This window comes from Ictalurus furcatus, chromosome 27 (genome assembly GCF_023375685.1).
Source record: "Ictalurus furcatus strain D&B chromosome 27, Billie_1.0, whole genome shotgun sequence".
Taxonomy (NCBI): domain Eukaryota; kingdom Metazoa; phylum Chordata; class Actinopteri; order Siluriformes; family Ictaluridae; genus Ictalurus; species Ictalurus furcatus.
The window spans coordinates 2,948,268-2,974,154 of NC_071281.1; the positions used below are offsets into that span (position 1 = coordinate 2,948,268).

Below are 25,887 nucleotides of genomic sequence, written 5' to 3' on the forward strand. Positions count from 1 at the left end.
CGTGTATAATGAAACCTAAACAACTTCTTTAATCTCCAAAGACCAATCACGCTCAACCCAAGAACCCTATATAAATGAAAAACAGTTCTTGACAAGAAGAAGGTTCTTTGCAGAACCCATGATGCTGTAAAGAACCATTGAAGAACCTTTTGTTTTTAAGAGTGTATATCAGTGTTTCCAGGTGAAAGGTACTACTCTAAGGTGAATCACCATAGCGACAAGGAAATATACAGGTTAGAACCGTTTTTTTTTGTTTGTTTTTGTTTTTTTAAAAAAATGTTAAGCTGTTTCAAAAGATTTCTTTGCAAAAACTCCTTTGTTTTGGGCCTATGGTTATACGGTGAATCTCAGTGAGCTGACGTGACGTATAATCACACAGTGGCTCTTAAGGGATTAAACTACAAGTCAGTGTGGGGCAGGTGGACAGCAAGAGGAAGAGAAACTTTCCCGAGCAATGAAAGCCTCAGAGATATAAAGATTCTAAACATCATCATTCAGTAACTTCTCTGAACAGCACAGAAAATTGTGTTGAAATCCTCCAGGGAATGGATTTTCAGTGAAACAGAGGAGTGGTGGGGTTGGCGGTGTTGGGGGTTTAGCCAAATATGCACACAGCTGACACTTTCAAGAATGACTCATATTCATAACTAATAGTGACCCAGGTTGCCAGATTAACATAATTGCAGCGAATTTCACACAAAAAAACACAACATTTAGATTTTTTTTTCTCTGAGCTACATATCAAGAACAATCCATATGAGGAATGAAAATAGTGACTGAAGAAAATATTAAAAGAGAATTAAATGTGAGCTATAAAGCAGAGAGAGAGAGAGAGAAAGGGAGAGAGAGAGGGAGAGAGGGAGAGAGAGGGGAATCCTGCAAACGAGGCAAGGTTGTGAAAACCTAAGGGGTGGGGCTATGCGCTGAGTGGGCGGAGACGAATCAGCTGCTCTTTTGTCGGTGTCCATATATGGGCCGTGACGTTAAGCACCGGAGGTTCCATTGATATAAAACTCAATCCCACGGAATCCCCTCAAAGGAAATGTAGGCGCGCAGAGCGGCTGAGCGAACTGGTTAACCCTCGCGCGCAAACACAGAAACTGTAGCGTAATAATAATAGTAATAATAATAATAATAATAATAATAAGGAATCATGAAGGTGTCGAGTATAGACAGCCGCCATTTAAAGAAAATCCTGCGCAAGGAGAGCGGGAAGTGTTTAATCCTGGACTGTAGACCGTACTTGTCGTTCGCCAGCTCGAGCGTGCGCGGCTCGGTGAACGTCAACCTGAACTCGGTGGTGGTGCGCAGGTCGCGCGGCGCCCCGGTGCCGCTGCGCTTCGTCGTGCCGGACGAGCAGGCGCTGTTCCGGCTGCGCGAGGGCGGCGTGTCGGTGGTGGTGGCGCTGGACGAGGGCACGCCGCATCTGCACAAGCTGAAGAAGGACAGCGTCGCGCGCCTCGCCATCCACAGCCTCGCGCACCTCGCCAGCTGCGCCAACATCTGCTTCCTGAAAGGTGAGCGGCTCCACGCGCTTCACACAAGCGTCTCTAAGAAAAACTCTCACACAGAGAGGTCCTACACCGCCACAGAGGTTCCGACCAGAGTACCATGGTTTAGTACCTGTAGTTCTCTCTGGGAGGGAGACCTCCTGCTGTAACGCGCTTCTGAACACGGGTTTAACTGGAGCTACTGTAGGCTACAGTTCAGACTTATTTAGGGTCATTTACTTCAAATGTGATGATTTTCATATCATTTTATATCTACATTTTTATAAACACTGTATCCCAATGAGAACAACAACAACAACAAAAAAAAACATTTTAAAAGACTTTATTTCCTATTTATTTCCCTGAGTATTTATTTTACTCAGTATTTTGTGTCCCGAGTGTTTATCCATAAGATATCAGTAAAGTTATCTATCTATCTATCTATCTATCTATCTATCTATCTATTCTGAGTATTTATTTTACTCAGTATTTTGTGTCCTGAGTGTTTATTATCCATAAGGGATCAGTAAAGTTATCTATCTATCTACCATCTGTTTATCCATCTATCTATCTATTTGATCTACCTATCTATCTATCTATCTGTCTATCTATCTATCTATCTATTTATCATCTGTTTATCTATGTATCTATCTATCTGTTTGATCTATCTATCTATCCTGAGTATTCATTTTACTCAGTATTTAGTGGCCTGAGAGTTTATTATCCATAAGGGATCAATAAAGTACTTTATCTGTCTATCTATCTATCTATCTATCTATCTATTTATCTATCTATCTATCTATCTATCTATCTATCTATCTAGAGTATTTATTTTACTCAGTATTTAGTGTCCTAAGTGTTTATTATCCATAAGGTATCAGTAAAGTTATCTATCTATCTACCATCTGTTTATCTATCTATCTAGCTAGCTAGCTAGCTATCCTGAGTATTTATTTTACTCGGTATTTAGTGCCCTGAGCATTCGTTTTACTCAGTATTTATGTCCCTGGCTATTTATTTCCTTGAGTAATTCTTCTCCGGACTATTTATAGTCCTGAGTATTTACTGTACATTTCCCCACTTATCCCACACTGTCCTGAGTATTTACTGTAACTGCACTCGGTGTAGCTAGGCTTTATTTAGAGGCCGGATCAACACTCCAATCCGGGAAAACCTGGATGTGTGTGACAGAAATTGACTTTGAAAATACCTCCCCCTGTTCAAGCACCGTCGAGATAGCGTTGTGCGCCCTGTTTGGGCACGCAGTTTCTCAGCCGCGGTTTGCTGTGCGTCAAAGGCAAGATGAGTCAGAGTGTAAGAAGAGAGAGAAAAAAGCACCACACACCAGACAGACAGACAGACAGACAGACAGTTTACTCAAACCGAATCTGTGTGTGGAGAAAATAATCCGAAAAATGTTGATGTTATTTCTAAGAATGATTGGTGCGCACAGTGGAAACACTCCAGCGCTTAATAACCATTAATTATGTACGGCTTGATTAAACACAGAAGAGTTATTTGGACTCTTTAGGTCGTCTAATTGAAATGTGAGCTGGTGTAATGTGCGCCTTGCCAGGCTCTCAGACAAGCCTTGTCCACGCTGTTCTTGATAGTAAAGTGCACTGTGACTCAACAGTCCTTGAGAACAGATGCTTTAACCCTGTTTTATCTTCACAGGAGGCTACGAGAGCTTCCACGGGCACTACCCCGAACTGTGCACCGAGGCCAAGCCGGCTCAGGAGCGCAGCGCACCGGACCCGGCGGAAGTGCAGCCCGGGACAGATTACACTCAGGTAAAGCACTGCCCTCTTCCTTTTAACACCTGAGAGAAATAAATGCGCTTTTATTAAATGAAAACAGTTTTGCAAAAAATCCTCAGATTATTTTCAAAGTACATGACAAACACGTAGAGCTAATAATGTAGTGAATAATATTAAGTTATATAAATAGCTCTAACATGAGCTAGAATTTATGCACAACTTGTTAAAGGAATCTTCAGATATGCTAATTACGGCTAACGCAATCAAAGTGAAGAGCCACGTGTTATCATTATGCAAATGAGATCACTCTATTGGCTATTAACTTCTTACATTGTGCCAATGAGATCATGCCAATTGGCTACCAATTTCCTAGATTATGCAAACGAGATCACACTATTGGCTACAAACTCCCTACATCATGTAAATGAGATCACACGGTTACCTACAAACTCCCCTACGTTATGTAAATGAGACGTTAATGCATACAAACTCCCTACGTTATGTAAATGAGATCACACGGTTACCTACAAACTCCCCTACGTTATGTAAATGAGACGTTATTGCCTACTAACTCCCTACGTCATGCAAACGAGATCACACTATTGGGTACAAACTCCTTACATTATGCAAATGAGGTCACGCCAACAGGGCCACAGATTTCCTACATCATGCAAATGAGATACTGTTCATTGGCTACTAACTTCCTACCATAAACTACCATCCTTCATTATGCAAATGAGATCATGCTATTGGCTACTAATACCTGTGATAGCCATATTAACAGTGTTTTAGGGGTTTTGGTTGCATTTCTATTCAAAAGAATAGTGCATAGCACCAGAATTCAGTGTTGAGTTCATTTTGATACCCATGACACATTTTTTCTCATTATGAAAGTACTACTGGACACACCTTAACGCCAACGCCAATGTAGTACCGTGTCACTTTATTTAACATCGTATATATATCGTGTGTTCACTGCGGTGCTCTGAGAAAGTCCCGACTTCATTTCAAAGCCTCCCGGCTGACATCAGACGCCTGTTTTATCTCTGACCTTTGCTCTCGAATGAGTCAGTAATAAAATAAGGGCAAACGTTCAGACGTTCTGACCACTGGTTACGTTTACTAAGCGTTCGAGCTGAACCGATCCCCTTAGTTTGCTTCACGAACCATAACCGATTCTTGAGTTTATCGAATCATGGGATTCGAATCGTTTTGGTGTTGATTCTGTTGAATATAAGCAGGTCGAGTTGATTCATTTACGACTCCCATTTTTGTTTCTATGATTTTTTTTTTTTTTAGGATGGTCCGGTGGAGCTGTTGCCCTTCCTGTACCTGGGCAGCGCTCACCATGCGCGCCGACACGACTGCCTGAGCGAGCTGCGCATCACGGCGTTGTTGAACGTGTCCCGGCGGGACTGGCAGTGCGCCGGGGGGCCACAACGCTACAAACGCATCGCTGTGGAGGACAGTCACACGGCCGATATCGGCTCACACTTCCAGGAGGCCATTGACTTCATTGGTGAGCACACACACACACACACACACACACGCACACCCTGACCATTAATCCTCTTCTGTTTACGACTTAACCACTGATGTTCCACTGACCCAGGCCAGCTCTTTACACCTAATAGATTTACAGCATTTATTTATTCAAAGAAATTCAAGCTGATCTTATAGCTGATATTTATTTCATTTCTCAGACCTAATACCAGGAACTCTGTGTTTGAAAAGGTTAGAGAGAATTTCTATAGTTTCCAGACACCATTATATAGCAATTTCAGAACATTCCGAGGTTCAGTTTTGATCCGAGCCTAATGTTCATCGCAGATCAATTTTTAAAAAAAAAAAAAAGTCTAAAGATAGAGCAGCATCCATTTGGGCGAGATTTAAATTAAGCCTGCCCGTAGCCTTGGTTGGCTCATGCCGGAGCTAAATTGAGCTTGTCTTGCGTAAAAAGCTAACGCTCTTGCTCTCCTCCTTCACAAGAAGCATAGCCTTCAGCTTTCTGTGAGAGACAGAAAAGGAAAAGAGGAAGCATGGTGGTTTGAGTCATCGTTGCATGAGCTTGATGATGACGGGTGTGACCGCTGTGTCAGAGCATGAGTAGTGCTTTAATAGCAGGTGTTTTTGGGTGTGTGTGAGTGTGTGCAGGTCGGGCGTGGCAAATGCCTGCCGATTGTCATTTCACACTTCCAGGTGCTGACCCTTGAGGCACGTGAATCATTTCCCAAACACACACACACTAATAATGTCTAAATCAAGGTGTTTACTGGTCTATTTATAGCCTTCAGCCTTACCTCACCTGTCGTGTTCCCAAACAAACTCCTCTGTCTTGTTGGAAAAGTTAAAGTCACAGCGTTACCTCTGTAAAGACTGTTACAAAGTGCTGACACTGGAGACTCCTTTTATAAATGTTAAATAAACATCTCCAGACAGAAAACTTCACCGTATGAACGCTTCCACACGGTTTTTTAATCCATTAGTCTGTTACGTGTTCAGTCCCTGTGTAAGCTGGTACTATAGATTCGATAGCGTATTAAAACGAAGAAACCCGTGAATGATCCGTATGCCATGTAAAAGGTATAAAGACAGGGAAAATGAGCTAGAATTGTCGGGAATATCAACATTTACCTCAGATATGTTGTCGAATTACTAAGAAAAGACTCCGCCCGGCTAAAATTACACCGTTAATCCATTCGTTTTTAATCCCTTAGTCTGTTAGGTGTTAACTCCCTGTGCAAGTTGGGACTATGGATTCGATAGTGTATTAAAACGAAGAAATTTCTGAATGATACGTATGCTGTTCAAGCGATTAAGGATGTAAGAACAATCGATACTCAGTATAAGCTTGCTAATGCTTGTTGCTAGCAATTTTACTAGATAGGACGTGCTAAAAGTTCGTCCTACGCACGACGTACAGGTATCGAGACAGCGAAAATGGGCTATAATTGTCGGGAATATCAACATTTACCTCAGATGTGTTGTCGGATTACTAAGAAAAGACTCCGTACGGCTAAAATTACACCGTAATCACGCTTAGCATTGACGGCTAACCCGATCTCTGTGGCTTTGGCTTTATTGGAAAAATGTCGACATTGTGTCACACCGAACAAAATGGGGCTCTTATACAATAAAGAATCTCTTTGTAACCAGTGAATACACACCTTCATTTAAAGGTAGTTATGAAAATGTGTGTGTGTGTGTCTGCAGATGCAGATGGGCTATGCGATGATTCACTCGAGCAGGTTTTGTTTGGATTAGATAGACAGTCAGAGATTCACACACACTTTCCCTTACACCCACTCCACTTGTGTGTGTGTGTGTGTGTGTGTGTGTGTGTGTGAGAAATGGTGCACAATGGTGGATTAGACTCTTAAGGCCTGATTAGTGAATGACCTGCAAAAGTCCTGTGTGTGTGTGTGTGTGTGTGTGTGTGTGTGTGTGTGTGTGTGTGCCTTTATCTGAGTAGGGCAAGACATAATCTTATGAGTCAGACTAAGCATAAGCCACTTTACTTGGAAGGGAAATAAGAGAGAAAAAAATCTGACATTTAAAAAATGAAATGAAATGAAATATATGTATATGTGTATATATGTTATATATTATATATAAGAGTATTTTATTTAAAGGTCATTCAAAGGTTATATCTGAAGCGCCCTTGCTTTTCCTCTCCTTTCCAGATGAGGTGAAGCGAGAAGGTGGAAAGGTGCTAGTGCACTGCGAGGCAGGCATTTCTCGCTCGCCCACCATCTGCATGGCGTACCTGATGAAGACGCAGAGGCTGCGTCTGGAGGAGGCGTTCGACGCCGTGAGGCAGCGGCGCGCCGTCATCTCGCCCAACTTCAGCTTCATGGGCCAGCTGCTGCAGTTCGAGAACGAGGTCCTGGCGTCTGCGCCGGACAGCAATATCGAAAACCACGATGACGAACGCAAGAGTGACGAGTTCACGATCGATAAGAGCTTCGAGTCATCCGTTTTCTCCTTCCCTACCTCCTACCTGGCGCCCATCAAACTCAGTCCCATCGCCTCCCTGACTACTTGAAATATAAAGGAATTTTTTAAAAAAAGCAATACCTTAGTCAAGGAAGAAGAAATGAAGACTGTTCCTACACGACCTCGTCGACAAGATATTGTGACCGGGAGTTCAAACTTTGGCAGCAAAAAAAAACAAACAAAACAAAACAATGTAGCTGAGATAATATTTTTTCAACTTTGCCAAAGTTCTTTCAGCTTTCTAACTAGCTAGCATGGTAACGATCCAAAATTTTGACTAGTTACCGTGCTAGATGATTTGCTACGTACATAGAGTGGGAATTAGCCTCCTTGCTAATTAGCTAGCAGAGTAAAGGAATAAAAGTCGTCACCTGTCATGTGGTTTGCTACATAAACAACACGAAACAACACAGCAAACCCAAATTTTCAAACTTGTGAAATTTCAATGATATGTACACCATTTACGAAAAAGGAAATTGCGATCAGATTGCAAAGCTCTCTGGGTAAATTTTCCTCCCGAAGTCTGCACTGATGTTCACTCGATCTCCCTGCCCTCCAAGGGCTTGGCCTTGAAGCTTGAACTTTATTCAATCTGAAAGATGCACTGGAAAGGAAGGCTGTTAGGACGGCAACGGGGATTCGGTGTCGAATCGAATGGAAGTCGATGTTTGATCGTGTTTAAAAGACTGCATGGAAGTGAGTGTTGTTTTGGTGTTTGCCTTAGAACACACTGCAATATAAGCCTTAGATTAATGATCATTCATGCCTCCTTGTGACACACTCTAAGGCTTTTCCTATTAATTTATTAATTTTTAAAAAAGAATTGTTTTCTTTTTTTTTAAAATCAATTGTGAATCTGTTAATAAATGTTTTGTACATAAAAGTGGAGACTTGTTTGTGTTTGTGTCGACTTCATGTCTATCTTAATGAACCAGACGGATTTTCTTCAGGCCAGACTTTCCCAATAATTCTTTCATCCATGATGGGGATGAACATTCAGGAGTTATACAGTTCCACCCTAATGACATTGTAAATCCTTCCCATTAAGCATTAAACAATCTGAGGTAATGTGACACTAAGATGTCTCGAACGCTAGAAAATATCATGAAACATCCCGTACACTAGAACGCAAAGAATCCATTCTAACACAGTGCATTATATTTAGGTGGTCACATGAGGCTTGTGTTTAAACGCCTCGAGTGACGTTGACCTCAGGTGATGAGGCAGACTGATGTGGGTGGATCAAGGGGATAATCAAAGTGAGAACTCATTTCCTTTTGTAAGCTTGTAATTCTTTTAAATTTGGCAGTAACGTTGTCATGAGTATTAGTTTCTAAATACAGAGCTAGGTGCGGCGTCTTAAAGGTTTTCAATAGTCCGTTTTCATTCTTACGAATACGGATAACCTGAAAGATTTGTAAAAACATGACCAGCAACAATGGTTTAAGACTTTTACAGTTTAGCCTCAGCACGAGCGTATTAAGTGGCTGAGAAAATCCATTCAGAACAGTGACTTCCTGTCCAGAATGCTTGATTATGTTTGAATGGGCCTCCTCTCAGTCATTTCATAGGTACTCAATTTGATGGGTTTATGGTAAGGCTACGTCCTGGGGGCGGAGCTTCGTTGACATGGGTGGGAGGTGGGATGCCCGAGGAAAGAAAAATATTTAAATATCAAACCAAATCCCTAACCATTCTCGATGACAAATCTTCATTTTGTTGGTCGTTCAATTTTCATTGTTGGTGGTAAACAGAATGCTATTAAAATGTGTTAAAATAATAAAAACTAGGGATTTACTTGTGCTTGAGAAATATGTTTTGGTTCAGGAGAGTCTATAGTTTTACGGATTATAAACTGTATATAGTAGAAAATATTAAAATGTTGACCATATAAAGGGTCTTCCCAGGCCACCACACCAGGCAGCTAACTCCCAATAACAAAGTAATGCAACAGTGACCCCTGTTGTGACTCTGAGAGTTGTAAAGTGCTCACTTTTTCAATTTGAGCCACCTTTGTAGTGGACTACTATGTTCACTTGATCTAGGGTACTTAAACCAGCAAATTTCACGTCAGTCCTGAGTGAAACCTTTCCTACAGTTATATATGAGCTTGTTTTTTTGTGTTGGAAAACCATTATAGTGGTGCAATGTATAAAAGATAGTGGTTTTAAAATAACTTTAACTAACTGAACAGATTTGTCAATAAACCTTAAATGAAATTTTAAATATATATGTATATATATGTTTTCTTAATCGACTTTCTGTCAAATCCACCACCTTGAGGTAGTTGATGGAAAGATGAATTGTCCAATCGCGGAATGTTTGTAAACTGGTACCCAATCCTAGAGTGCGACATGAGCGGTGAGTAGCCAATCCGCATTTCGGAGGCGGGATCTATTGAAATACGGGTGGGGAAAAAAAGAAATAAAAATCCCCTTCACTGAGTGGAATTCCAGTCTCATATTGGCGCCTAAAGCGCTCTCCATACGGGTTATACCAACATCTGAAACTAGGGGTGTGATGTTGTATAAAGATGAGGGAATTAATCTAACGTCCTCTTATTGTCCATTTAAATCTTTACCAACTATTAAAAACGTTAAATCGTTGTTTATACGTTAGCACATTTGAACGTTTAGAATTTATCGAGCGATAAAGAAAGTCAGTGCACTGAGCCCATCCCCGCGCAGTCAGTAAAGTGAGATCTTCCATCGTTTCCCGCCCCCTCCGCCATTTTCTTTGTTATTTCTGTTTACGTGAGGAAAAAAAAATTGTATTTCATGCACCGAATCTGGATTTATTAAAGTGCGCGATATTTTCTTCTTCATAACCCCTCTTCTCTGTGTGGAGGAGGTGGAGGAGAAGCAGGGTGCCGAGCGGAGCTCGGTTTTGGTCTGGCAGGTGAACCGCGACAGGCGAAATCATGTACATCAAACAGGTAAAGTGAATGGAGTTGCTAACGGCTAAGCTTCATGCTAAAGCTAATGCTGAGGTTGTTATTGTGAATATACGATTAATTTATACATATACATATATATTTTTGCCCGAATTATATATAGTGTATATATATGTCAGCTTTCCAAACGCGTTGATTTAGATAATTTTAATAAAGAACTTCAAGTTAGAGAATGCTAGCTTTGACGCTATGGTAGCTGTTCGGTTGAGGAAAAATGCTAATGCTAATACAGCAGAACTGAAGAAGCGCGCGTGCTTGCATTAGTAATTCGCCTGAGGTGACAAGTTCACCAGAATAATCCTGACTATTAATGATTTTTATTTAAATAAATTACGCATTTTCCTTATATTTAAAGTCATTTAACAGTTTCTTAAATACTCTATTGCGTTCTCACGGTTCTATTTTCTTATTTTTTTTACATTTTTTTTTTACTCGAAGTCTGTTTTCTCCTGTCCCTGTGGTAAACTTTAAACACTTTAATATCTTCATTCCAAATTTTTAATTAAACAACTTTATTATATAATAATATTAACATTTTGTATATATATATATATTTCACATTTTCTCTCTGTTATTGGTTTCCTGGCTATCTAATGTCTCAAGTAAAAGTTTTTTTTTTTTTTTTTAATAATTAAATAGTAAACTTTGTTAAACATTTTAATAATATTATAATTATATAACATTTTAATACATGGTAAGTCGAAAGACTACCAAAATTAAGTCCCGGTTTATTATTCATAATTTTGAAGATAAAATTAAAATCTTAATATTTTTGCTCTACATCTTTAAGTACGAACCAAAATTTCGTAGGTTGTATGATATAACATAATACTTTTAACTTCTTTGTACAGAAATTTAATCCCATAACCGCGTGCTGTCGTTGGAAAATAATCAATGATGATTCCAGGGTTAGTTACCACCTTAGAGTCGATTATTTCCCGTACCAGCCCATTGCCAAATGTTTTATTCCTCTTATACGTTCCGCAGTAAATTTTATAACGATTAGGTACATTGCGTTTGTTAAAGAATGACAGCTTTTGTCTGTTTATTGTTACCTTTAATGTTGTGGAATGTCCGTGAGACAAGTTAGGAGTCACTGACACGCTGCAATCGTGTACTTCAGCAAAAAAAAAAAAAACGGACAAAATGTCCTTCAGCGAGCGCTAAGCTATTCGTGTTATAGTTAGCGTTTGAATTTGAAAAACCTCCTCGTAACATACCAGGAGTTCTGGTTAGTGTACCAGCCTTCTGGATTTTCTAGATTAGTAAAGAATATAAGATCGGAGCTGTAGATTTGAGATTAAGAATAATGACGACAATCAAGACGACAGCGGAGGTTTTTTTTTTTTTTTTTTGAAAGACAGCTGGCTGGTCAGCGAGGTTGAACTGCTAAACATTTTGCAGTCCGACTCGGAAACCGCAATGTTTTGGCTCTGATGTTCGTCTAGTGAAGAAGTTTGATTTGATATTTGAATAATAATAATATTATTATTATTATTTATAATAATATGGCTGCTTCCGCACACGAGGCCGTATCACACCACTACTCCTGAAATGAAGTCGGCAGAAATGTTTGTGTACTTCGTGAAGGAGTGAAATGGCCGTGTTTATTGCCGTCGTCTTTGAAAACGCGATGTGAAAACATGATCTCGAGTTGTGTGGTGATTATACAGCCAGCGTATCGTGTTATTTCTCCACTAATCTGAGTAATGTAGCAGATTTAGTCCAACACTAGTCTGGAATAAAATGGATTTGTCTTGTACCAAATACAAATATCAGAAAAGATTGATTGATTGATTTTAATACACTACAGATGCACAAATAACCCAATTTGTTTGTGTGATAATCTTTCACCAGGTGATCATCCAGGGCTTCCGCAGTTACCGAGACCAGACTGTGGTGGACCCTTTCAGCTCGAAGCACAACGTGATCGGTGAGTCTGATCTCATCCGATTTCTCTGACTAATATAGAGTTGATTGGAAAAGTGGTGCATTATTCAACTTCATCATTATTATTATTATTATTATTATTGTTGTTTTAACAAAATGGCTACATGTTTTATATTCATGACACGAAGCCGTGAGTTTTATCGCTCTTCACGAAGTCTTTAGAGGTTGATTTGCTGGAATTAACGAGCTTATTTTCATTTGCATTTCTGCTTGGATTTTTAAAAAATTATTTATTTATTTATTTTTTACAGTGGGCAGAAACGGATCTGGAAAGAGTAACTTCTTTTACGGTGAGCACCACGAGTCTTCGAGCTGTGTAGAAGTATAGAAGCTCTGTGTTCTTATAGTGTCTGTGTTTCCGTTCGGGAGCTTCAGTACGTTAACAACAACAAAAAAAACCCGTTCAGACAGCATTGTGCTAATTTCTATTCTGTAACGAAGAAAGTGCTGTTCTTGTAATAGCGTGATGGTGTGGGTGTAGCATAACGTTTTCCTATTGACACGGCTTCTTTTGCTCCTTTTTTGCAGCTATTCAGTTTGTGCTGAGCGATGAGTTCAGTCACCTGCGGCCCGAGCAGCGTCTGGCCCTGCTGCATGTCAGTAACCCTGTTAATTCAGCAGCCTTAGACCTTACAAGCGCTTCAAAAGATCACACACTGCTCTGATCGGAATTGCATAATGATATCATTACTTATTTGTATCTATAACGTATAACTATAATATTTATTTCTTTCAAATATGAAGGGAAAAAAACATGTTATAATATAAATGTGTCCTCTCTCTCTGTGTGTGTGTGTGTGTGTGTGTGTGTGTGCGCGCAGGAGGGCACTGGCCCCAGAGTCATCTCTGCTTTTGTGGAAATTATATTCGACAACTCCGACAACAGGCTTCCGGTAAAAAATCCCTGTACCTTGTGTGTGTGTGTGTGTGTGTGTGTGTGTGTGTGTGTGTGTGTGTGTGTGTGTGAGAGTGAGCAATGCTGTTTGCCGTTTTCAGTACGGTAGCGGTGCATGTTTTGCATTGACGCGGTCACCTGTATGACTGTTTTGCACGGGTAATGTAACGGTGCTTCCTCTCATCAGATCGACAAAGAGGAGGTTTCACTGCGGCGAGTCATCGGAGCTAAAAAGGACCAGTACTTCCTCGATAAGAAGATGGTGACGTAAGTATCGAGTGATTTTCAGGTAATGTTCTGTGAAGTGACAGACCGATGACGTGCTCTGCGTGTGTGTGTTTCAGGAAGAACGATGTGATGAACTTGTTGGAGAGCGCAGGTTTCTCCCGCAGTAACCCTTACTACATCGTAAAGCAGGGCAAGGTAAAATAGCTTCTGTTACAGCAACATAACGCAGCGTAGCGGCTAAATTTAACTTAGAAATGCTTCTATAAATATTCAATATGATCACCCATGTGCTGCAGGTACAGTAGGTAGAGGTTGGGTAAAAAAAATAAAATGTATATGTGTGAAGATCCCTTTGTAATAAACAATATGGCACCTTCGATTGCTGTGTGTTCAGATCAACCAGATGGCCACGGCTCCTGACTCCCAGCGTCTGAAGCTCCTGAGGGAGGTGGCAGGAACCCGGGTGTACGACGAGCGCAAGGAGGAGAGTATCTCACTAATGAAGGAGACAGGTTATAAACTTTACATGCCATAACAGCTAGCACTCCCAAATCGTTTGGTAAAGCTAATTCGTTTAAACGTTTACGGCATAAAACGGTGATCATGTCCAACTGGATAACGGTCTCGGGATGTAGTTAAGATATAAAGATGCATGAAATGTCCAAGTGTAAATAAGAGTCTGTGATCGTTATACAGGCGGTTAGATGACTCGCTTCCCATCCGTGCATCCGATTTATTTTCGGAACCAGTTTACAGACTCGTTCGATTTCATTTTGGCGAGTCCGAAGGAAGTTCCTTAGAGGAACGCGAACTTTTGAAGCGAATTACGATTTACACGACGTAAAGCGCTCAGATTAGGTATATTTTTTTTGTTTGTTTGCAGAGGGAAAGAGGGAGAAGATCAACGAGCTGCTGAAGTACATCGAGGAGCGACTGCACACGCTGGAGGACGAGAAGGAGGAGCTGGCGCAGTACCAAAAATGGGACAAGATGAGGAGAGCACTGGAGTATACCATCTACAATCAGGAGCTCAACGAGACTCGGGCCAAGCTCGACGAGGTAAAAAAACACACACATAAACACAATTTATACTTGAGCTACTCTCACCCTGCCATACAGGAACCAGGGTTATTATAGTATTTTTAAAAATGTTGCTAGTTTTGCTCAGTTTTGTTTCAGTTAGTTTTAACTGTGTGTAAATAGTTTTGATTTTGTTTTTTAATCTTTTGAAAATCATTACTTTTAGTTTGTTTTTAGTTTTAGTATCATTTTAGTTTTTAAGATCATGCTAATCATACTCAAAAATAAAAATCCCATATCGGGCTTTGTCTTTTCCTGCCTATTAAATTGAAAATAAACAAATAAATCTGTTATATCTGCAGTGTCATTACATCGTTTCCCTTTTCTAATGTCATTCTACCTATCCATCCATCTCTCTGTCTGCCTTGTCTATCGCTCTACCTTTAATTCACGAACATTAATGGTGTTCCAAATTGATTGTTAGTTTGCAGTAATAAATAAATCTGTTAAAAGTACTAACGGATATATAGACATGTATAATAAAGTAGAAGTACTAATACTGGTTACTCTGCCATCTACTGGTCATTTAAGATTTGGCAACATTGATGGATCTGCTCCCTTCAACCTGTTTTTAGACATCCCCTACCCCCAATGTTTAAAATACGAAAACAGAAATTTAATTCTCTGAAATTCTATCCAGTTTTCATTTGTATTGCAGGTGGACGTTATAGTCACGGTTTCCTTTTCCTTTATTTGTGTGCAGATGTAGTTCTAGCCACGGTGTCCGTTAACGCTAACCCGTGACAGGAACACGTCTGAAAGCGAAGTTGTCGTTAATTCCCGTATTGTCTGTTCTAGCTGTCCTCTAAGAGAGAGACGTGCGGGGACAAGTCGAGGCAGCTACGTGATGCTCAGCAGGATGCCAGAGACAAAGTGGAGGTAACGTGTCGAGCGATTCGAGTGAAACACGTCATGTCATGCGTTGACATTGTGGTTTTTCAATATGTCGGATAGTTTGTGTACTGTTTAAGCTGATGTTATGTAATGCGGTTTGTGTGTGTGTGTGTGTGTGTGTGTGTAGGAGACGGAGCGAGTCGTGCGAGAGCTGAAGGCTCGTATCTCTGCGATGAAGGAGGAGAAGGAGCAGCTGAGCGCTGAGCGGCAGGAGCAGATCAAGCAGAGAACCAAACTGGAGCTCAAAGCCAAAGATCTGCAGGATGAGCTGGCAGGAAACAGCGAACAGAGGGTCAGCGCACACACACACGCACACACGGATTAACAGACCAAGCCACTGACTCACCTAACTGATCATAATTATTTTCCTTTACTGACTACAACAAATTCCACAGATGGCAAAAACATGACAAGTTTTAGCCAATAAGCTTGCGAGATCGTGTAAAATGGCGTCGTCCTGTTTTTGTTCTTTCTCATCACGTGGCTCTGAAACAGGGAAAAGAAGGTCGGGGAGTCAGCCAGACATTGTACGTTATAACCACTACTAATGCATTTATTAAAGTTTCACGCCGTATGTACGGGTCGTATGTACGTGCGTCTCTGGTTCGTATCGGTCTGGATGAAGCTGTTACATAAAAACTCTGATGTCTGTGGGAAGTGTTGGCAGGAAATACAGAACAGAGGGTCGACAGAGTCCCCGTCTGCGTCACAAATCGCGCACGCACACACACACACACACACACACACACACACACACACACACACACACACACACACACACACTACACAGGGCAGCGGTCCAGACACACACACACACACACACACACACACACTGAAATACGCATGCTACCCTGTATCCCATCCTGGCTCAGCGCCGGATTGATGACGTGGCGATAGAGAGCATGAAGCGCATCCTTTCTGGGTTTTTTTTTGTTTTTGTTTGTTTGCTGAGCGTGATTCCAGTTTGGCTCGGAAAGCGATTTCTCATTACCCTTCATTCTTGGCTCTGATCTCACACACACCACCTGTTCAGAAAGCAGTCGGATCCTCTAGAGCATCTGTATAAAGTGTTTTATTTTTAAATTCCAAATGTCTAGCGACTGTATATATTTTTTTTTTTAATAGGAAATGAAATGTCCAATGAGCTTGATGTTTGCTCTGTTCTCTCAGAAACGGTTGCTGAAAGAGAGGCAGAAGCTGCTGGAGAAGATTGAAGAGAAGCAGAAGGAGCTGCAGGAGACGGAGCCCAAATTCAATACGGTGAAGGAGAAAGAGGAGAGAGGCATTGCCAGGTGAAGCCCCTGGTGTTTTCTCCAGCGTTCTGTTGGGGAAGAATGATTCGTATGGGGTTGAATTGGGGGGAAATGGATTGGTTAACCAATAATGAGTACATAACACGATGAGTTGGAAATGTTATATACTCTAGGACAAATAAAACGAGTTAAACGGAGCTAATCTGCTATTCGGCTATTATAATAGCGTGCACCACTGCGCGGTTGAGTGCTCGATTCTGATTGGTTGGAAGGTGAGTGATGATGAATGGATTTTTCAGCAACGTAAAATCGTTGATGCGGTGCCCTTTTTTGTTGAGACCTTTTATTTGAATGTTTACGTCTCTCGGACGTCGTTCCATAACGTTAAATCTAGCTATAAACGATTAAAATGTGCGCCGTGTCTTTCTCTATAAATTGTACTGTACGTCGTAATCTTTGGCTAATCGCCGTGCTACGCGTGGAGTAAGGCACGCCAGAGTGTCTGTCAGAAATGGTGGTACGAAGGTGGGCGTGGCACGCGTTGCTATGTGCAACATGGAAATTAATTAATTATTATTTTTAAAATGTATAACTTTTTTTGTGCTCATGTCGGGATGTCTGTTTTCAGCAGAAAATAAAAACAAGGAACTTCAAAAGCGTTTTCTGCTGGAAAACTAACTGTTCCTGTTGGTTCTGATCGCAGGCTGGCCCAGGCCACTCAGGAGCGCACAGATTTGTACGCCAAGCAGGGGCGTGGCAGCCAGTTCACCTCCAAAGAGGAGAGAGACAAGTGGATCAAAAAGGAGCTGAAGTCCCTCGACCAGGCCATTAACGACAAGAAGCGGCAAATCGCCGCCATCAACAAAGACCTGGAGGACACCGAGGCCAACAAGGAGAAGAACCTGGAGCAGTATAATGTATGAATCATGTTTAGACTGTAACGTATGTAGCCATTCGATTTTAACGATATACACATATGATGTGTTATACTAATTTTTGTTTGTTTGTTTTTTCTCTGTTCTAGAAACTGGACCAAGACTTGAACGAAGTGAAGACTCGTGTGGAGGAGCTGGACAAGAAGTACTACGAGGTGAAGAACAGGAAGGACGAGCTGCAGAGCGAGAGAAAGTAAGCGCGACGGCCCGAACAGCCGCAAACCCCCGCCCCCGAGTTTCTTGGCGTTTCTTCCTTATGTTCTCCCTCTGTCTCTCGTCTTCCTCGCGCGTTCTTATAATATTTTCATACAAAATCAGAATTTCGATTTCGGATACCAGCACCAGGTGTAATATATTACAGTTCCAAACTCGAGCTTCAACCTCAGTATATCCTCACAGAGGTGAAGGACATATTGGGGTTACCTGTGTGTGTGACTTTTAGTTTGTTTTTGGTTTCGTCAGCGCTCACACACTCCCCCTGACGGTGTGATATTTATTAAATCTGAGTCATGGACTCTGTATTGAAAATACTGAGGCTTTACTGTAGCATAAGACCTCCTGGGGAACCCCAGGCTTCCCTGACTAAATGCCAAGTATAGTGTTCCTGAGCTGATTGTGTGTGTGCGTGACTCTGCTTCTGCTCCTGTAGCTACCTGTGGAGAGAGGAGAATGCAGAGCAGCAGGCCTTGGCAGCCAAGAGAGAAGACCTGGAGAAAAAACAGCAGCTACTACGCGCAGCAACGGGAAAGGTGTTTTTTTTTTTTTTCTCTCTCTCTCTCTCGTTCGTTCACTCACACACTGCAAATTTGGATCCCAATTACGGTTGTAATCTATCCCATCGAGCTATCCTAGCAATTAATTCTGAAGCACTTCACAGATTAAATTGAGTTGGTTAATTAATTAATGAATTATTTTTTGCCCCTCTTCTCACAGGCCATTCTGAACGGCATCGACAGCATCAACAAGGTCCTGGAACATTTCCGCCGGAAAGGCATCAACCAGCACGTCATCAACGGGTACCACGGCATCGTCATGAACAATTTCGAGTGCGAGCCCGCCTTCTACACCTGCGTGGAGGTGACCGCGGGAACAAGGTGAGCCACAAAACGTCGGCCGTGATGGTTTCGATACGGAGCGTTTAAACTAATACTCGCCGTCAGCCATTTTAGGATAGTAAACTGTTTTGTTGCATTTGAAACAAACAGGATGTGATATTTGTAGGTCTTTTTGAATCTGAATTTGACTTCTCTTTAGTCGTTAGCTAAACGTGTGCTTGATTGAAATAGTAGTAGTAGTAATAATAATAATAATAATAATAATAATAATAATTTTGGCTAAAGGTGTGTAACGTATCAGGAATCGCTCACTGTCGTGCGTTTGCATGTGTCAGGTTGTTTTACCACATCGTAGAGACTGACGAGGTGAGCACGAAAATCCTGATGGAGTTCAATAAGATGAACCTGCCCGGAGAGGTCACCTTCCTGCCCCTCAGCAAGCTGGACGTCCGGGACACCGCCTACCCCGAGACCAACGTAAGCAAAAAATAATTAAAAAAAAAAACATTTTGTATAGTGAACGAAACCTTTTTTTTTTTTTTACTTCTTCTTCTTTAAAGTAAATAAATAAATGAATGAATTCCGGGTCCTTCCTTTTCCCCAGGACGCCATCCCGATGATCAGCAAATTACGCTACAGTCAGAACTTCGATAAAGCCTTCAAGCATGTGTTTGGGAAGACCCTTATCTGTCGCAGTATGGAGGTTTCCACGCAGTTGGCTCGAGCCTTCACCATGGACTGCATTACGTTGGAGGGTACGCCGCCGCCATTAAACAGCGACTGTTCTGAGCTGTTCATCGGAGCACTTAAAATAAATCATTGAAATTGTGTGTGTAGGAGACCAGGTGAGTCACCGCGGCGCTCTCACAGGCGGGTACTACGACACAAGGAAGTCTCGTCTGGAGCTTCAGAAGGACATGCGCAAAGCCGAGGAGGAGCTCTCCGAGCTCGAGGCCAAACTCAACGAAAACCTGCGCAGGAACATCGAACATATCCTTCCCACGATGCATTGCTAGTTTATAATGCGGTCTGTTGAAGGTGTTGTTGGATACACAGTTGTATCGGATAGAAAGTTCAGGAAAACTTTAAAAAGAGTTTTTAAGAGATTTTTATGTTTTCATACATATATATATATATATATATAATTTCACTTTACCTTCGTGGTGTTTTGAAAAGTCTCAAAACAGTCTGAGAATATTATCCCGGATAGGGAGAGGTTAAAGCCAAGCAACGCAGAGATCGTCCTAGACTGAAGTGGTGAGTCAGACACAGCAGGGTGCGTTTTCTTTTTTTAATATCCCATTCCCAGGCTCTCACTTTTGATTGCCCGCTTTGTGTGTGCACTATTCTTAGAAACCTGTTCAGCGTCCTCACAATGGAACGGTGACGTTAAACCCCACAGTCTTCTCTCGAAGCTCTGGCTATTTGCGGAAAACTGACAAGTCAATCGTATCCGTTTGTATTTATAGACGCGACGTTATATCGGATTAAAAGCACAGGAACGAACGCAGGTCTGTAGTCGAGGTTTATACGTGCGTAGTAGTGCAGTAGTTTAAACCCTTAACCCCGGCGCACGCATCAATAACGAGATCGATCAGCTGATGAACCAGATGCAGCAGATCGAAACGCAGCAGAGGAAGTTTAAGGCCTCGCGGGACAGCATTCTTTCCGAGATGAAGATGCTTAAGGAGAAAAGGCAGCAGTCAGAGAAAACCTTCATGCCGAAGGTACGACACGCTAACATGCTACACTCCTACGCTACACAACACTAATTCACCCTCTCTTAATTAAACTATTCATTAAACTATTCTCCCCTGTCTCCCTCCCTCCCTCCCTCCTACAGCAACGCAGTCTGCAGAGTCTGGAGGCCAGCCTTCACGCCATGGAGAGCACGCGGGAGTCCCTGAAGGCCGAGCTCGGCACCGACCTGCTCTCTCAGCTCAGCCTGGAGGACCAGCGTCGTGTCGACGACCTCAACGACGAGATCAGACAGCTGCAGCAGGTACGCGTCCACCTCAGCCAGCTCTCCTTAACCCTGACTCTTTCATGCCACACATTATTATACGTATAAACGTAAATCTTTTTTGTTTTCATCATCGCAGGACAACAGGCAGCTGCTGAACGAGAGAATTAAGCTAGAGGGCATTATGACCAGGGTGGAGACGTACCTGAATGAGAACCTGCGCAAACGCCTCGACCAGGTGGAACAGGTGAGGTCACGCTCAGCCAAGCTAAGAACACACCAAGCACTGCTGGTGACCTTCTTCCTTGTAGAGTAAAATGAAAGTAAGAACGCCTACTAACTGCGGATGCAATTCGGTGTGGTGTTTGTTTTTGTTTTTTTTAGGAGCTGAACGAACTGAGAGAGACCGAAGGAGGGACTGTCCTCACAGCCACTACGTCCGAGTTGGACGGTATCAACAAACGCATCAAAGACACTATGGCCCGGTCAGAGGGTGAGTGTAGAGAAAGCACTGAATTGAAATGCGTGGCGTTTTAAAATAAGGTGCACTGTTCTAAACTTTATAAACTATCGAACGTTAACGCTAATCAGATTTCCTGTTACAGAAATTTAAAAACCTCCCGTGTCGCCTCGAAACCTACCGAAAAAATTCTGTATTTATTTAAATACTTTTGAGTGCACTGATCATTTTGGAAAAGTTTGGGAACCCCTTGCATTTGATGTATTTGTGGTCTCTCTCTCTCTCTCTCTCTCTCTCTCTCAGACCTGGACACGCTGATCGACAAGACTGAGGTGGAGATTAAGGACCACATAAAAAGCATGGAGCGCTGGAAGAACATCGAGAAGGAGCAGAACGAGGCCATCAACCACGACACCAAGGAGCTGGAGAAGATGACCAACCGGCAGGGCATGCTGCTGAAGAAGAAGGAGGAGTGCATGAAGAAGATCCGCGAGCTCGGCTCCCTGCCACAGGAGGCCTTTGAGAAGTACCAAACGCTCACGCTTAAACAGGTGACACTTCTCGCACCTGTACACGTCACGTCGGTCAATGTGTTCGGCAGCCCCTTACTGCTCCGTTCTTCACCCCCACTCTGTGTCTCTCTCTCTCTCTCTCTCTCTCTCTCTCTACACACACACACACAGTCCCAGCCCTCCTACACAGAAATGACTCAGACCCTCATTATGCCCCCTCTTCTATCCTCCTCTCTTATTATGTAAACGTCTCTCTGTGAAGAGTGTGATGAAGGGGGACGTTGAGAATCATGACATTTTTGTCCTTTTTGCAGCTTCAAATATCTGTCAGAACGTGTATTAAAACACTATTTATGAACGTGTCGAAGGACTCTGTTTTAACAGGCAGAGAATGCGTATTTTATTGATTTTGTTTTTTAAAAATAGTTTCTAAGGTTGAAATGCTCAAAACTAGTTGCATTTCAGCCGTAAGAGCGTCTGTAGTAATTTATAAAGCGCTCATATTGTAAATTATGTCGATTTTTAGTGTGGATTCATGGTAGGTGAGTGCGGTTTATTTTATTCCCCCTCCTTATGTCTTCTACTTCTCTCCCACAGCTCTTCCGCAAGCTGGAGCAGTGTAACACGGAGCTGAAGAAGTACAGCCACGTGAACAAAAAGGCTCTGGACCAGTTCGTGAACTTCTCTGAGCAGAAGGAGAAGCTGATAAAGAGGCAGGACGAGCTGGACAGGGGCTACAAGTCCATCATGGAGCTCATGAACGTCCTGGAGCTGCGTAAATACGAGGCAATCCAGCTCACCTTCAAACAGGTGTGTTAAAATGGTGCGCGTTTTATTATACACACCCGCGTTGTGTTCGCGCATAGTGTCGGGTTCCACAATTCCCAATTTTGCAGGTGTCTAAGAACTTCAGCGAGGTCTTCCAGAAGCTAGTTCCAGGAGGCAAAGCTACTCTGGTGATGAAGAAAGGTGACGCCGAGGGGGGGCAATCGCAGGATGAGGGGGAGGGCGGAGCTGACAGCGAGAGAGGCTCTGCCTCCCAGAGCAGCGTTCCCAGCGTCGACCAGTTCACAGGAGTCGGAATCAGAGTAAGAGTGCCTGTTGTGTTTATAACAAACTTCTAGACAGTGGTGGTGTTGTTGCTGCTAGTTTAAGCAAGAAGGGTTTCGTTTGTTTCGTCTCTCTCCGGTCTCAGGTGTCCTTCACAGGTAAGCAGGGAGAGATGAGGGAGATGCAGCAGCTGTCTGGAGGGCAGAAGTCTCTGGTGGCGCTCGCTCTCATCTTCGCCATCCAGAAGTGCGACCCCGCCCCCTTCTACCTGTTTGACGAGATCGACCAGGCTTTGGACGCTCAGCACAGGAAAGCCGTGTCAGGTGAGACTCCTCATCATCATCATCATCATCATCGTTTCTAACACATGCATTATTAGTACTGAGGTGTTATTTACACTCTGTATATTATTTACTGATTTATTTTAGATATGATTGTGGAGTTAGCGGGGCACGCTCAGTTCATCACCACCACCTTCAGACCCGAGCTCCTGGAGTCAGCGGACAAGTTCTACGGAGTCAAATTCAGAAACAAGGTGCCGATCGTTAAAGTAGCAACGTGTGAAAGAGTCCGCGTCACTCCTCTCTGTGTGTGTGTGTGTGTGTGTGTGTGTGTGTGTGTGTGTGTGTGTGTGTGTGTGTAGGAAGAGTGTTTGTTTTTTCTAACCTTTTATTTTATTTTTATTGCATGTTCAGGTGAGTCACATTGACGTGATCTCTGCCGAGCAGGCCAAGGACTTCGTGGAGGATGACACCACTCACGGCTAAGCGACGAAGACTCTGCCCCCTCTTCCTCTTTATCTCTCTCTGTTTTCGTTCCCGTGATTCCCACGATTCTGGGTGAACGAAGTGTCAGGTGTTTGGGTTTGGTTTTTTTTTTTGTTTGTTTGTTTGTTTTGTTAAACACTGAAGTAAAAGCATGTTGTTTTTTTTTATTATTATTATATTCAGAATGTGTTGTGCTATTCAAAGTTCATTTGCATCGTGGATGGTTTAACATTAGAATGGAACAGCAATGGACACGTGTTCAAAACGTCTCAAACTTTTTTAAAATCAGCTGTTAAATGTTGTAGTCATGTTGGATTTATATATTATTATTCTTTTTCTCGTTGCATTCCTTAGGATGGGTTTAGATCATTTCAATCCAGCTTATTTTACCTAATCACTTTGTTTTAATTTGTTCTCTACTGTTACTCAGAAATAAAGATGGCCAGATATATGTAACAATGATTTATTTTTTTCTCTTACCTCGCCTCTTGGTGTGTGTGTGTGTGTGTGTGTGTGTGTGTGTGTGTGTGTGTGTGTGTGTGTGTGTGTGTGTGTGTGTGTGTGTGTGTGTGTGTGTGTGTGTGGTACAGCGAGATCGTCCTCAGCTGTGCTGCATGTCATAATAAGCTCCATAATAAATAAAAATAACCGGTCTTAAAATGTTATATCATGATAACTGCCTTGTGCTGTAAAGCTTCTCATAGCAGGTTTTACTACGGCACAGCAGGAAGTGATGCCACTGCAGCCCGATGGATGTGGAACAGAAAATGGAGGATGAGCTCTCACACACACATCAACGTAAGGTTTAAGGTCAGCAAAGATGGTTTACAGTCTTGGAGATGATGGCACTGCTTTTTGAGAGAGGAGGAGGAGGAGGATGATGTCTACATATGCAGTAGTGAAAGGAGAGCAACACCAAGTGAGTAATGCGCAGTAGTCCAAGCTCTCTCATCCAGACCAGCCTGACACGCAGTCACCGGCCCCGTGCATAAATCTATTCAAATTTTTTTTTTTTTTTTTTTTTTGGGGGGGGGGGCAGTGACAGTCTCCTCCATACAAGTAAATTTGTCGTCCAACAGGTGCCAAGTGGAACCCATGACTGCTGGCTCTCCCACCGAGCGCCCTTGCCCTTCAGACTCTCGGGTCGGTGTGTCAATAAAGTTTGGCAGTTTAACGAGCCGCCCGCTGAGCTAACAGATGCGTTCTCTGTGTACAGCTCATAGGGACGCGCCAGAACAGCATTCCTCACGAGCCATCTGAGCTGCTACTGCTGCGCCGTAATCACCAAGAAAAGCCACAGAAACTAACTCCTTCTCCCGCTATCCTCCAAGTAGAAGTGATAAAAAGTCTTTAAAAATAAATTCTGCACTAAACATGATTTATGTTACCGTATCATATTACTCAGTGACATACATATATATATATATATTACACAATACTCTAAACTTGTTTACTGAGCATCGTTCATACGTTTATAAGGAAGCTCAGAGTGCTTTACAGTGTCAAATAATTAGAAAATCAAACAGTAAAGTTTGTTAATAAATAATAGCAGTGACAGAAAAAAAGAGTATTACTAGAATCGATTTTATATTTATACATTTTAAAATGTTTTGTACTTTAATGTAAGTGACTTTCATGTGAAAAAGTTTTTAAAAAAGTGCTTCGGTTAAAAAAACGGTTTTAAGTTGAGTAGATTTTAAAGGAAACTGTATCCGATGGGTATCGTATTGGCCGATACTAAAACGTTTTAGTAGCTGTGTCGGAAAAGAAAAACGAGTAGGCCTATCTAATCAGAATATAATTAAAAGTGTATAAAACTAGAGTAAAGGGATGGCGATTACAAATGTGCCAATAAAAGTAATACAAGTCAAAGCTAAAATGTGGGGGGAAATAGCTTTTTAGCTGTGACGGATGGAGCCTGGGGAACGGAGAACAGATTTAAAAAAGTTTAATCGTCGACATGGTGAAGTTTTCTGCATTTATGGAAGGAGTCTCCAGTGTCGGTGCTCCAGTGTAACGGTCAGAAATAAAGCCGAAGGTTTTCCGACATCATCTGGACAGAGACGTTTACGCTTTGTGGTTTCTCGGTAATACGACAAGCTGTGGTGTGTTGTCTTAAAGATTAAAAAACCCAGAGGGGGGTGATGGAACGACCGCTTAGAGCGACTATAACGTAAACGAGAACCTGTTTAAGGAATGCTCAGTGACATTCAATGTAACTCAAAGAAACTATGACGTGCTGCACTTTATTTTTAAAACAAATTGTAATCTTTGTCAAAGTGCTGTGGTATAAGGGGAATGAAACACTTCGAAATGTACTGTTATAGAAACAATAATCAACTTTGGTATGTTAACAGTAACTTTAATTCATGTTGTTGCACATAACTGCACAAGTTTAGGACCTTTATAGAAGTATTTAGAGGGAAAAATGGGTTTTTAATAATGGTTAAAGTTTGATTGTTTACATTACACAACGCATAGAATTGGGGGGGAAAAAAAGTTTGGATTTTATTCATGTTTTGTCACGATCTGGCAACCCTGGAAAGTTTTTAATTAGGATATAATTATTCTGAAAATGCTACGAACAAACTCATTAGTATTTAATTAGGAGCAAAAATCATTTTTTACAACAAAAATGTTTGAATA

General features: G+C 41.9%; 2 protein-coding genes across 2 annotated transcripts; both read left to right on the forward strand.

The window, feature by feature from the left end:
- Positions 1 to 154: 154 nt before the first annotated feature.
- Positions 155 to 8,132, forward strand: dusp5 (dual specificity phosphatase 5). The gene is made up of 4 exons (XM_053616998.1): positions 155 to 1,517; positions 3,168 to 3,283; positions 4,550 to 4,769; positions 6,934 to 8,132. The coding sequence occupies exons 1-4, from the start codon at positions 1,154 to 1,156 to the stop codon at positions 7,293 to 7,295; spliced, it is 1,062 nt and encodes a 353-aa protein (XP_053472973.1). The 5' UTR covers positions 155 to 1,153; the 3' UTR covers positions 7,296 to 8,132.
- Positions 8,133 to 9,984: 1,852 nt separating this feature from the next.
- On the forward strand, positions 9,985 to 24,627 carry smc3 (structural maintenance of chromosomes 3). The gene is made up of 29 exons (XM_053616997.1): positions 9,985 to 10,181; positions 12,057 to 12,132; positions 12,401 to 12,439; positions 12,678 to 12,745; positions 12,971 to 13,042; positions 13,232 to 13,311; positions 13,389 to 13,467; positions 13,667 to 13,784; positions 14,156 to 14,331; positions 15,151 to 15,231; positions 15,374 to 15,538; positions 16,417 to 16,538; positions 17,203 to 17,416; positions 17,524 to 17,627; positions 18,084 to 18,183; positions 18,368 to 18,528; positions 18,825 to 18,966; positions 19,094 to 19,244; positions 19,327 to 19,477; positions 20,063 to 20,216; positions 20,333 to 20,491; positions 20,592 to 20,699; positions 20,837 to 20,945; positions 21,216 to 21,463; positions 22,022 to 22,234; positions 22,321 to 22,512; positions 22,620 to 22,797; positions 22,903 to 23,009; positions 23,170 to 24,627. Exons 1-29 carry the CDS (start codon positions 10,167 to 10,169, stop codon positions 23,239 to 23,241), a joined length of 3,654 nt encoding a protein of 1,217 aa, XP_053472972.1. The 5' UTR covers positions 9,985 to 10,166; the 3' UTR covers positions 23,242 to 24,627.
- Positions 24,628 to 25,887: the final 1,260 nt, after the last annotated feature.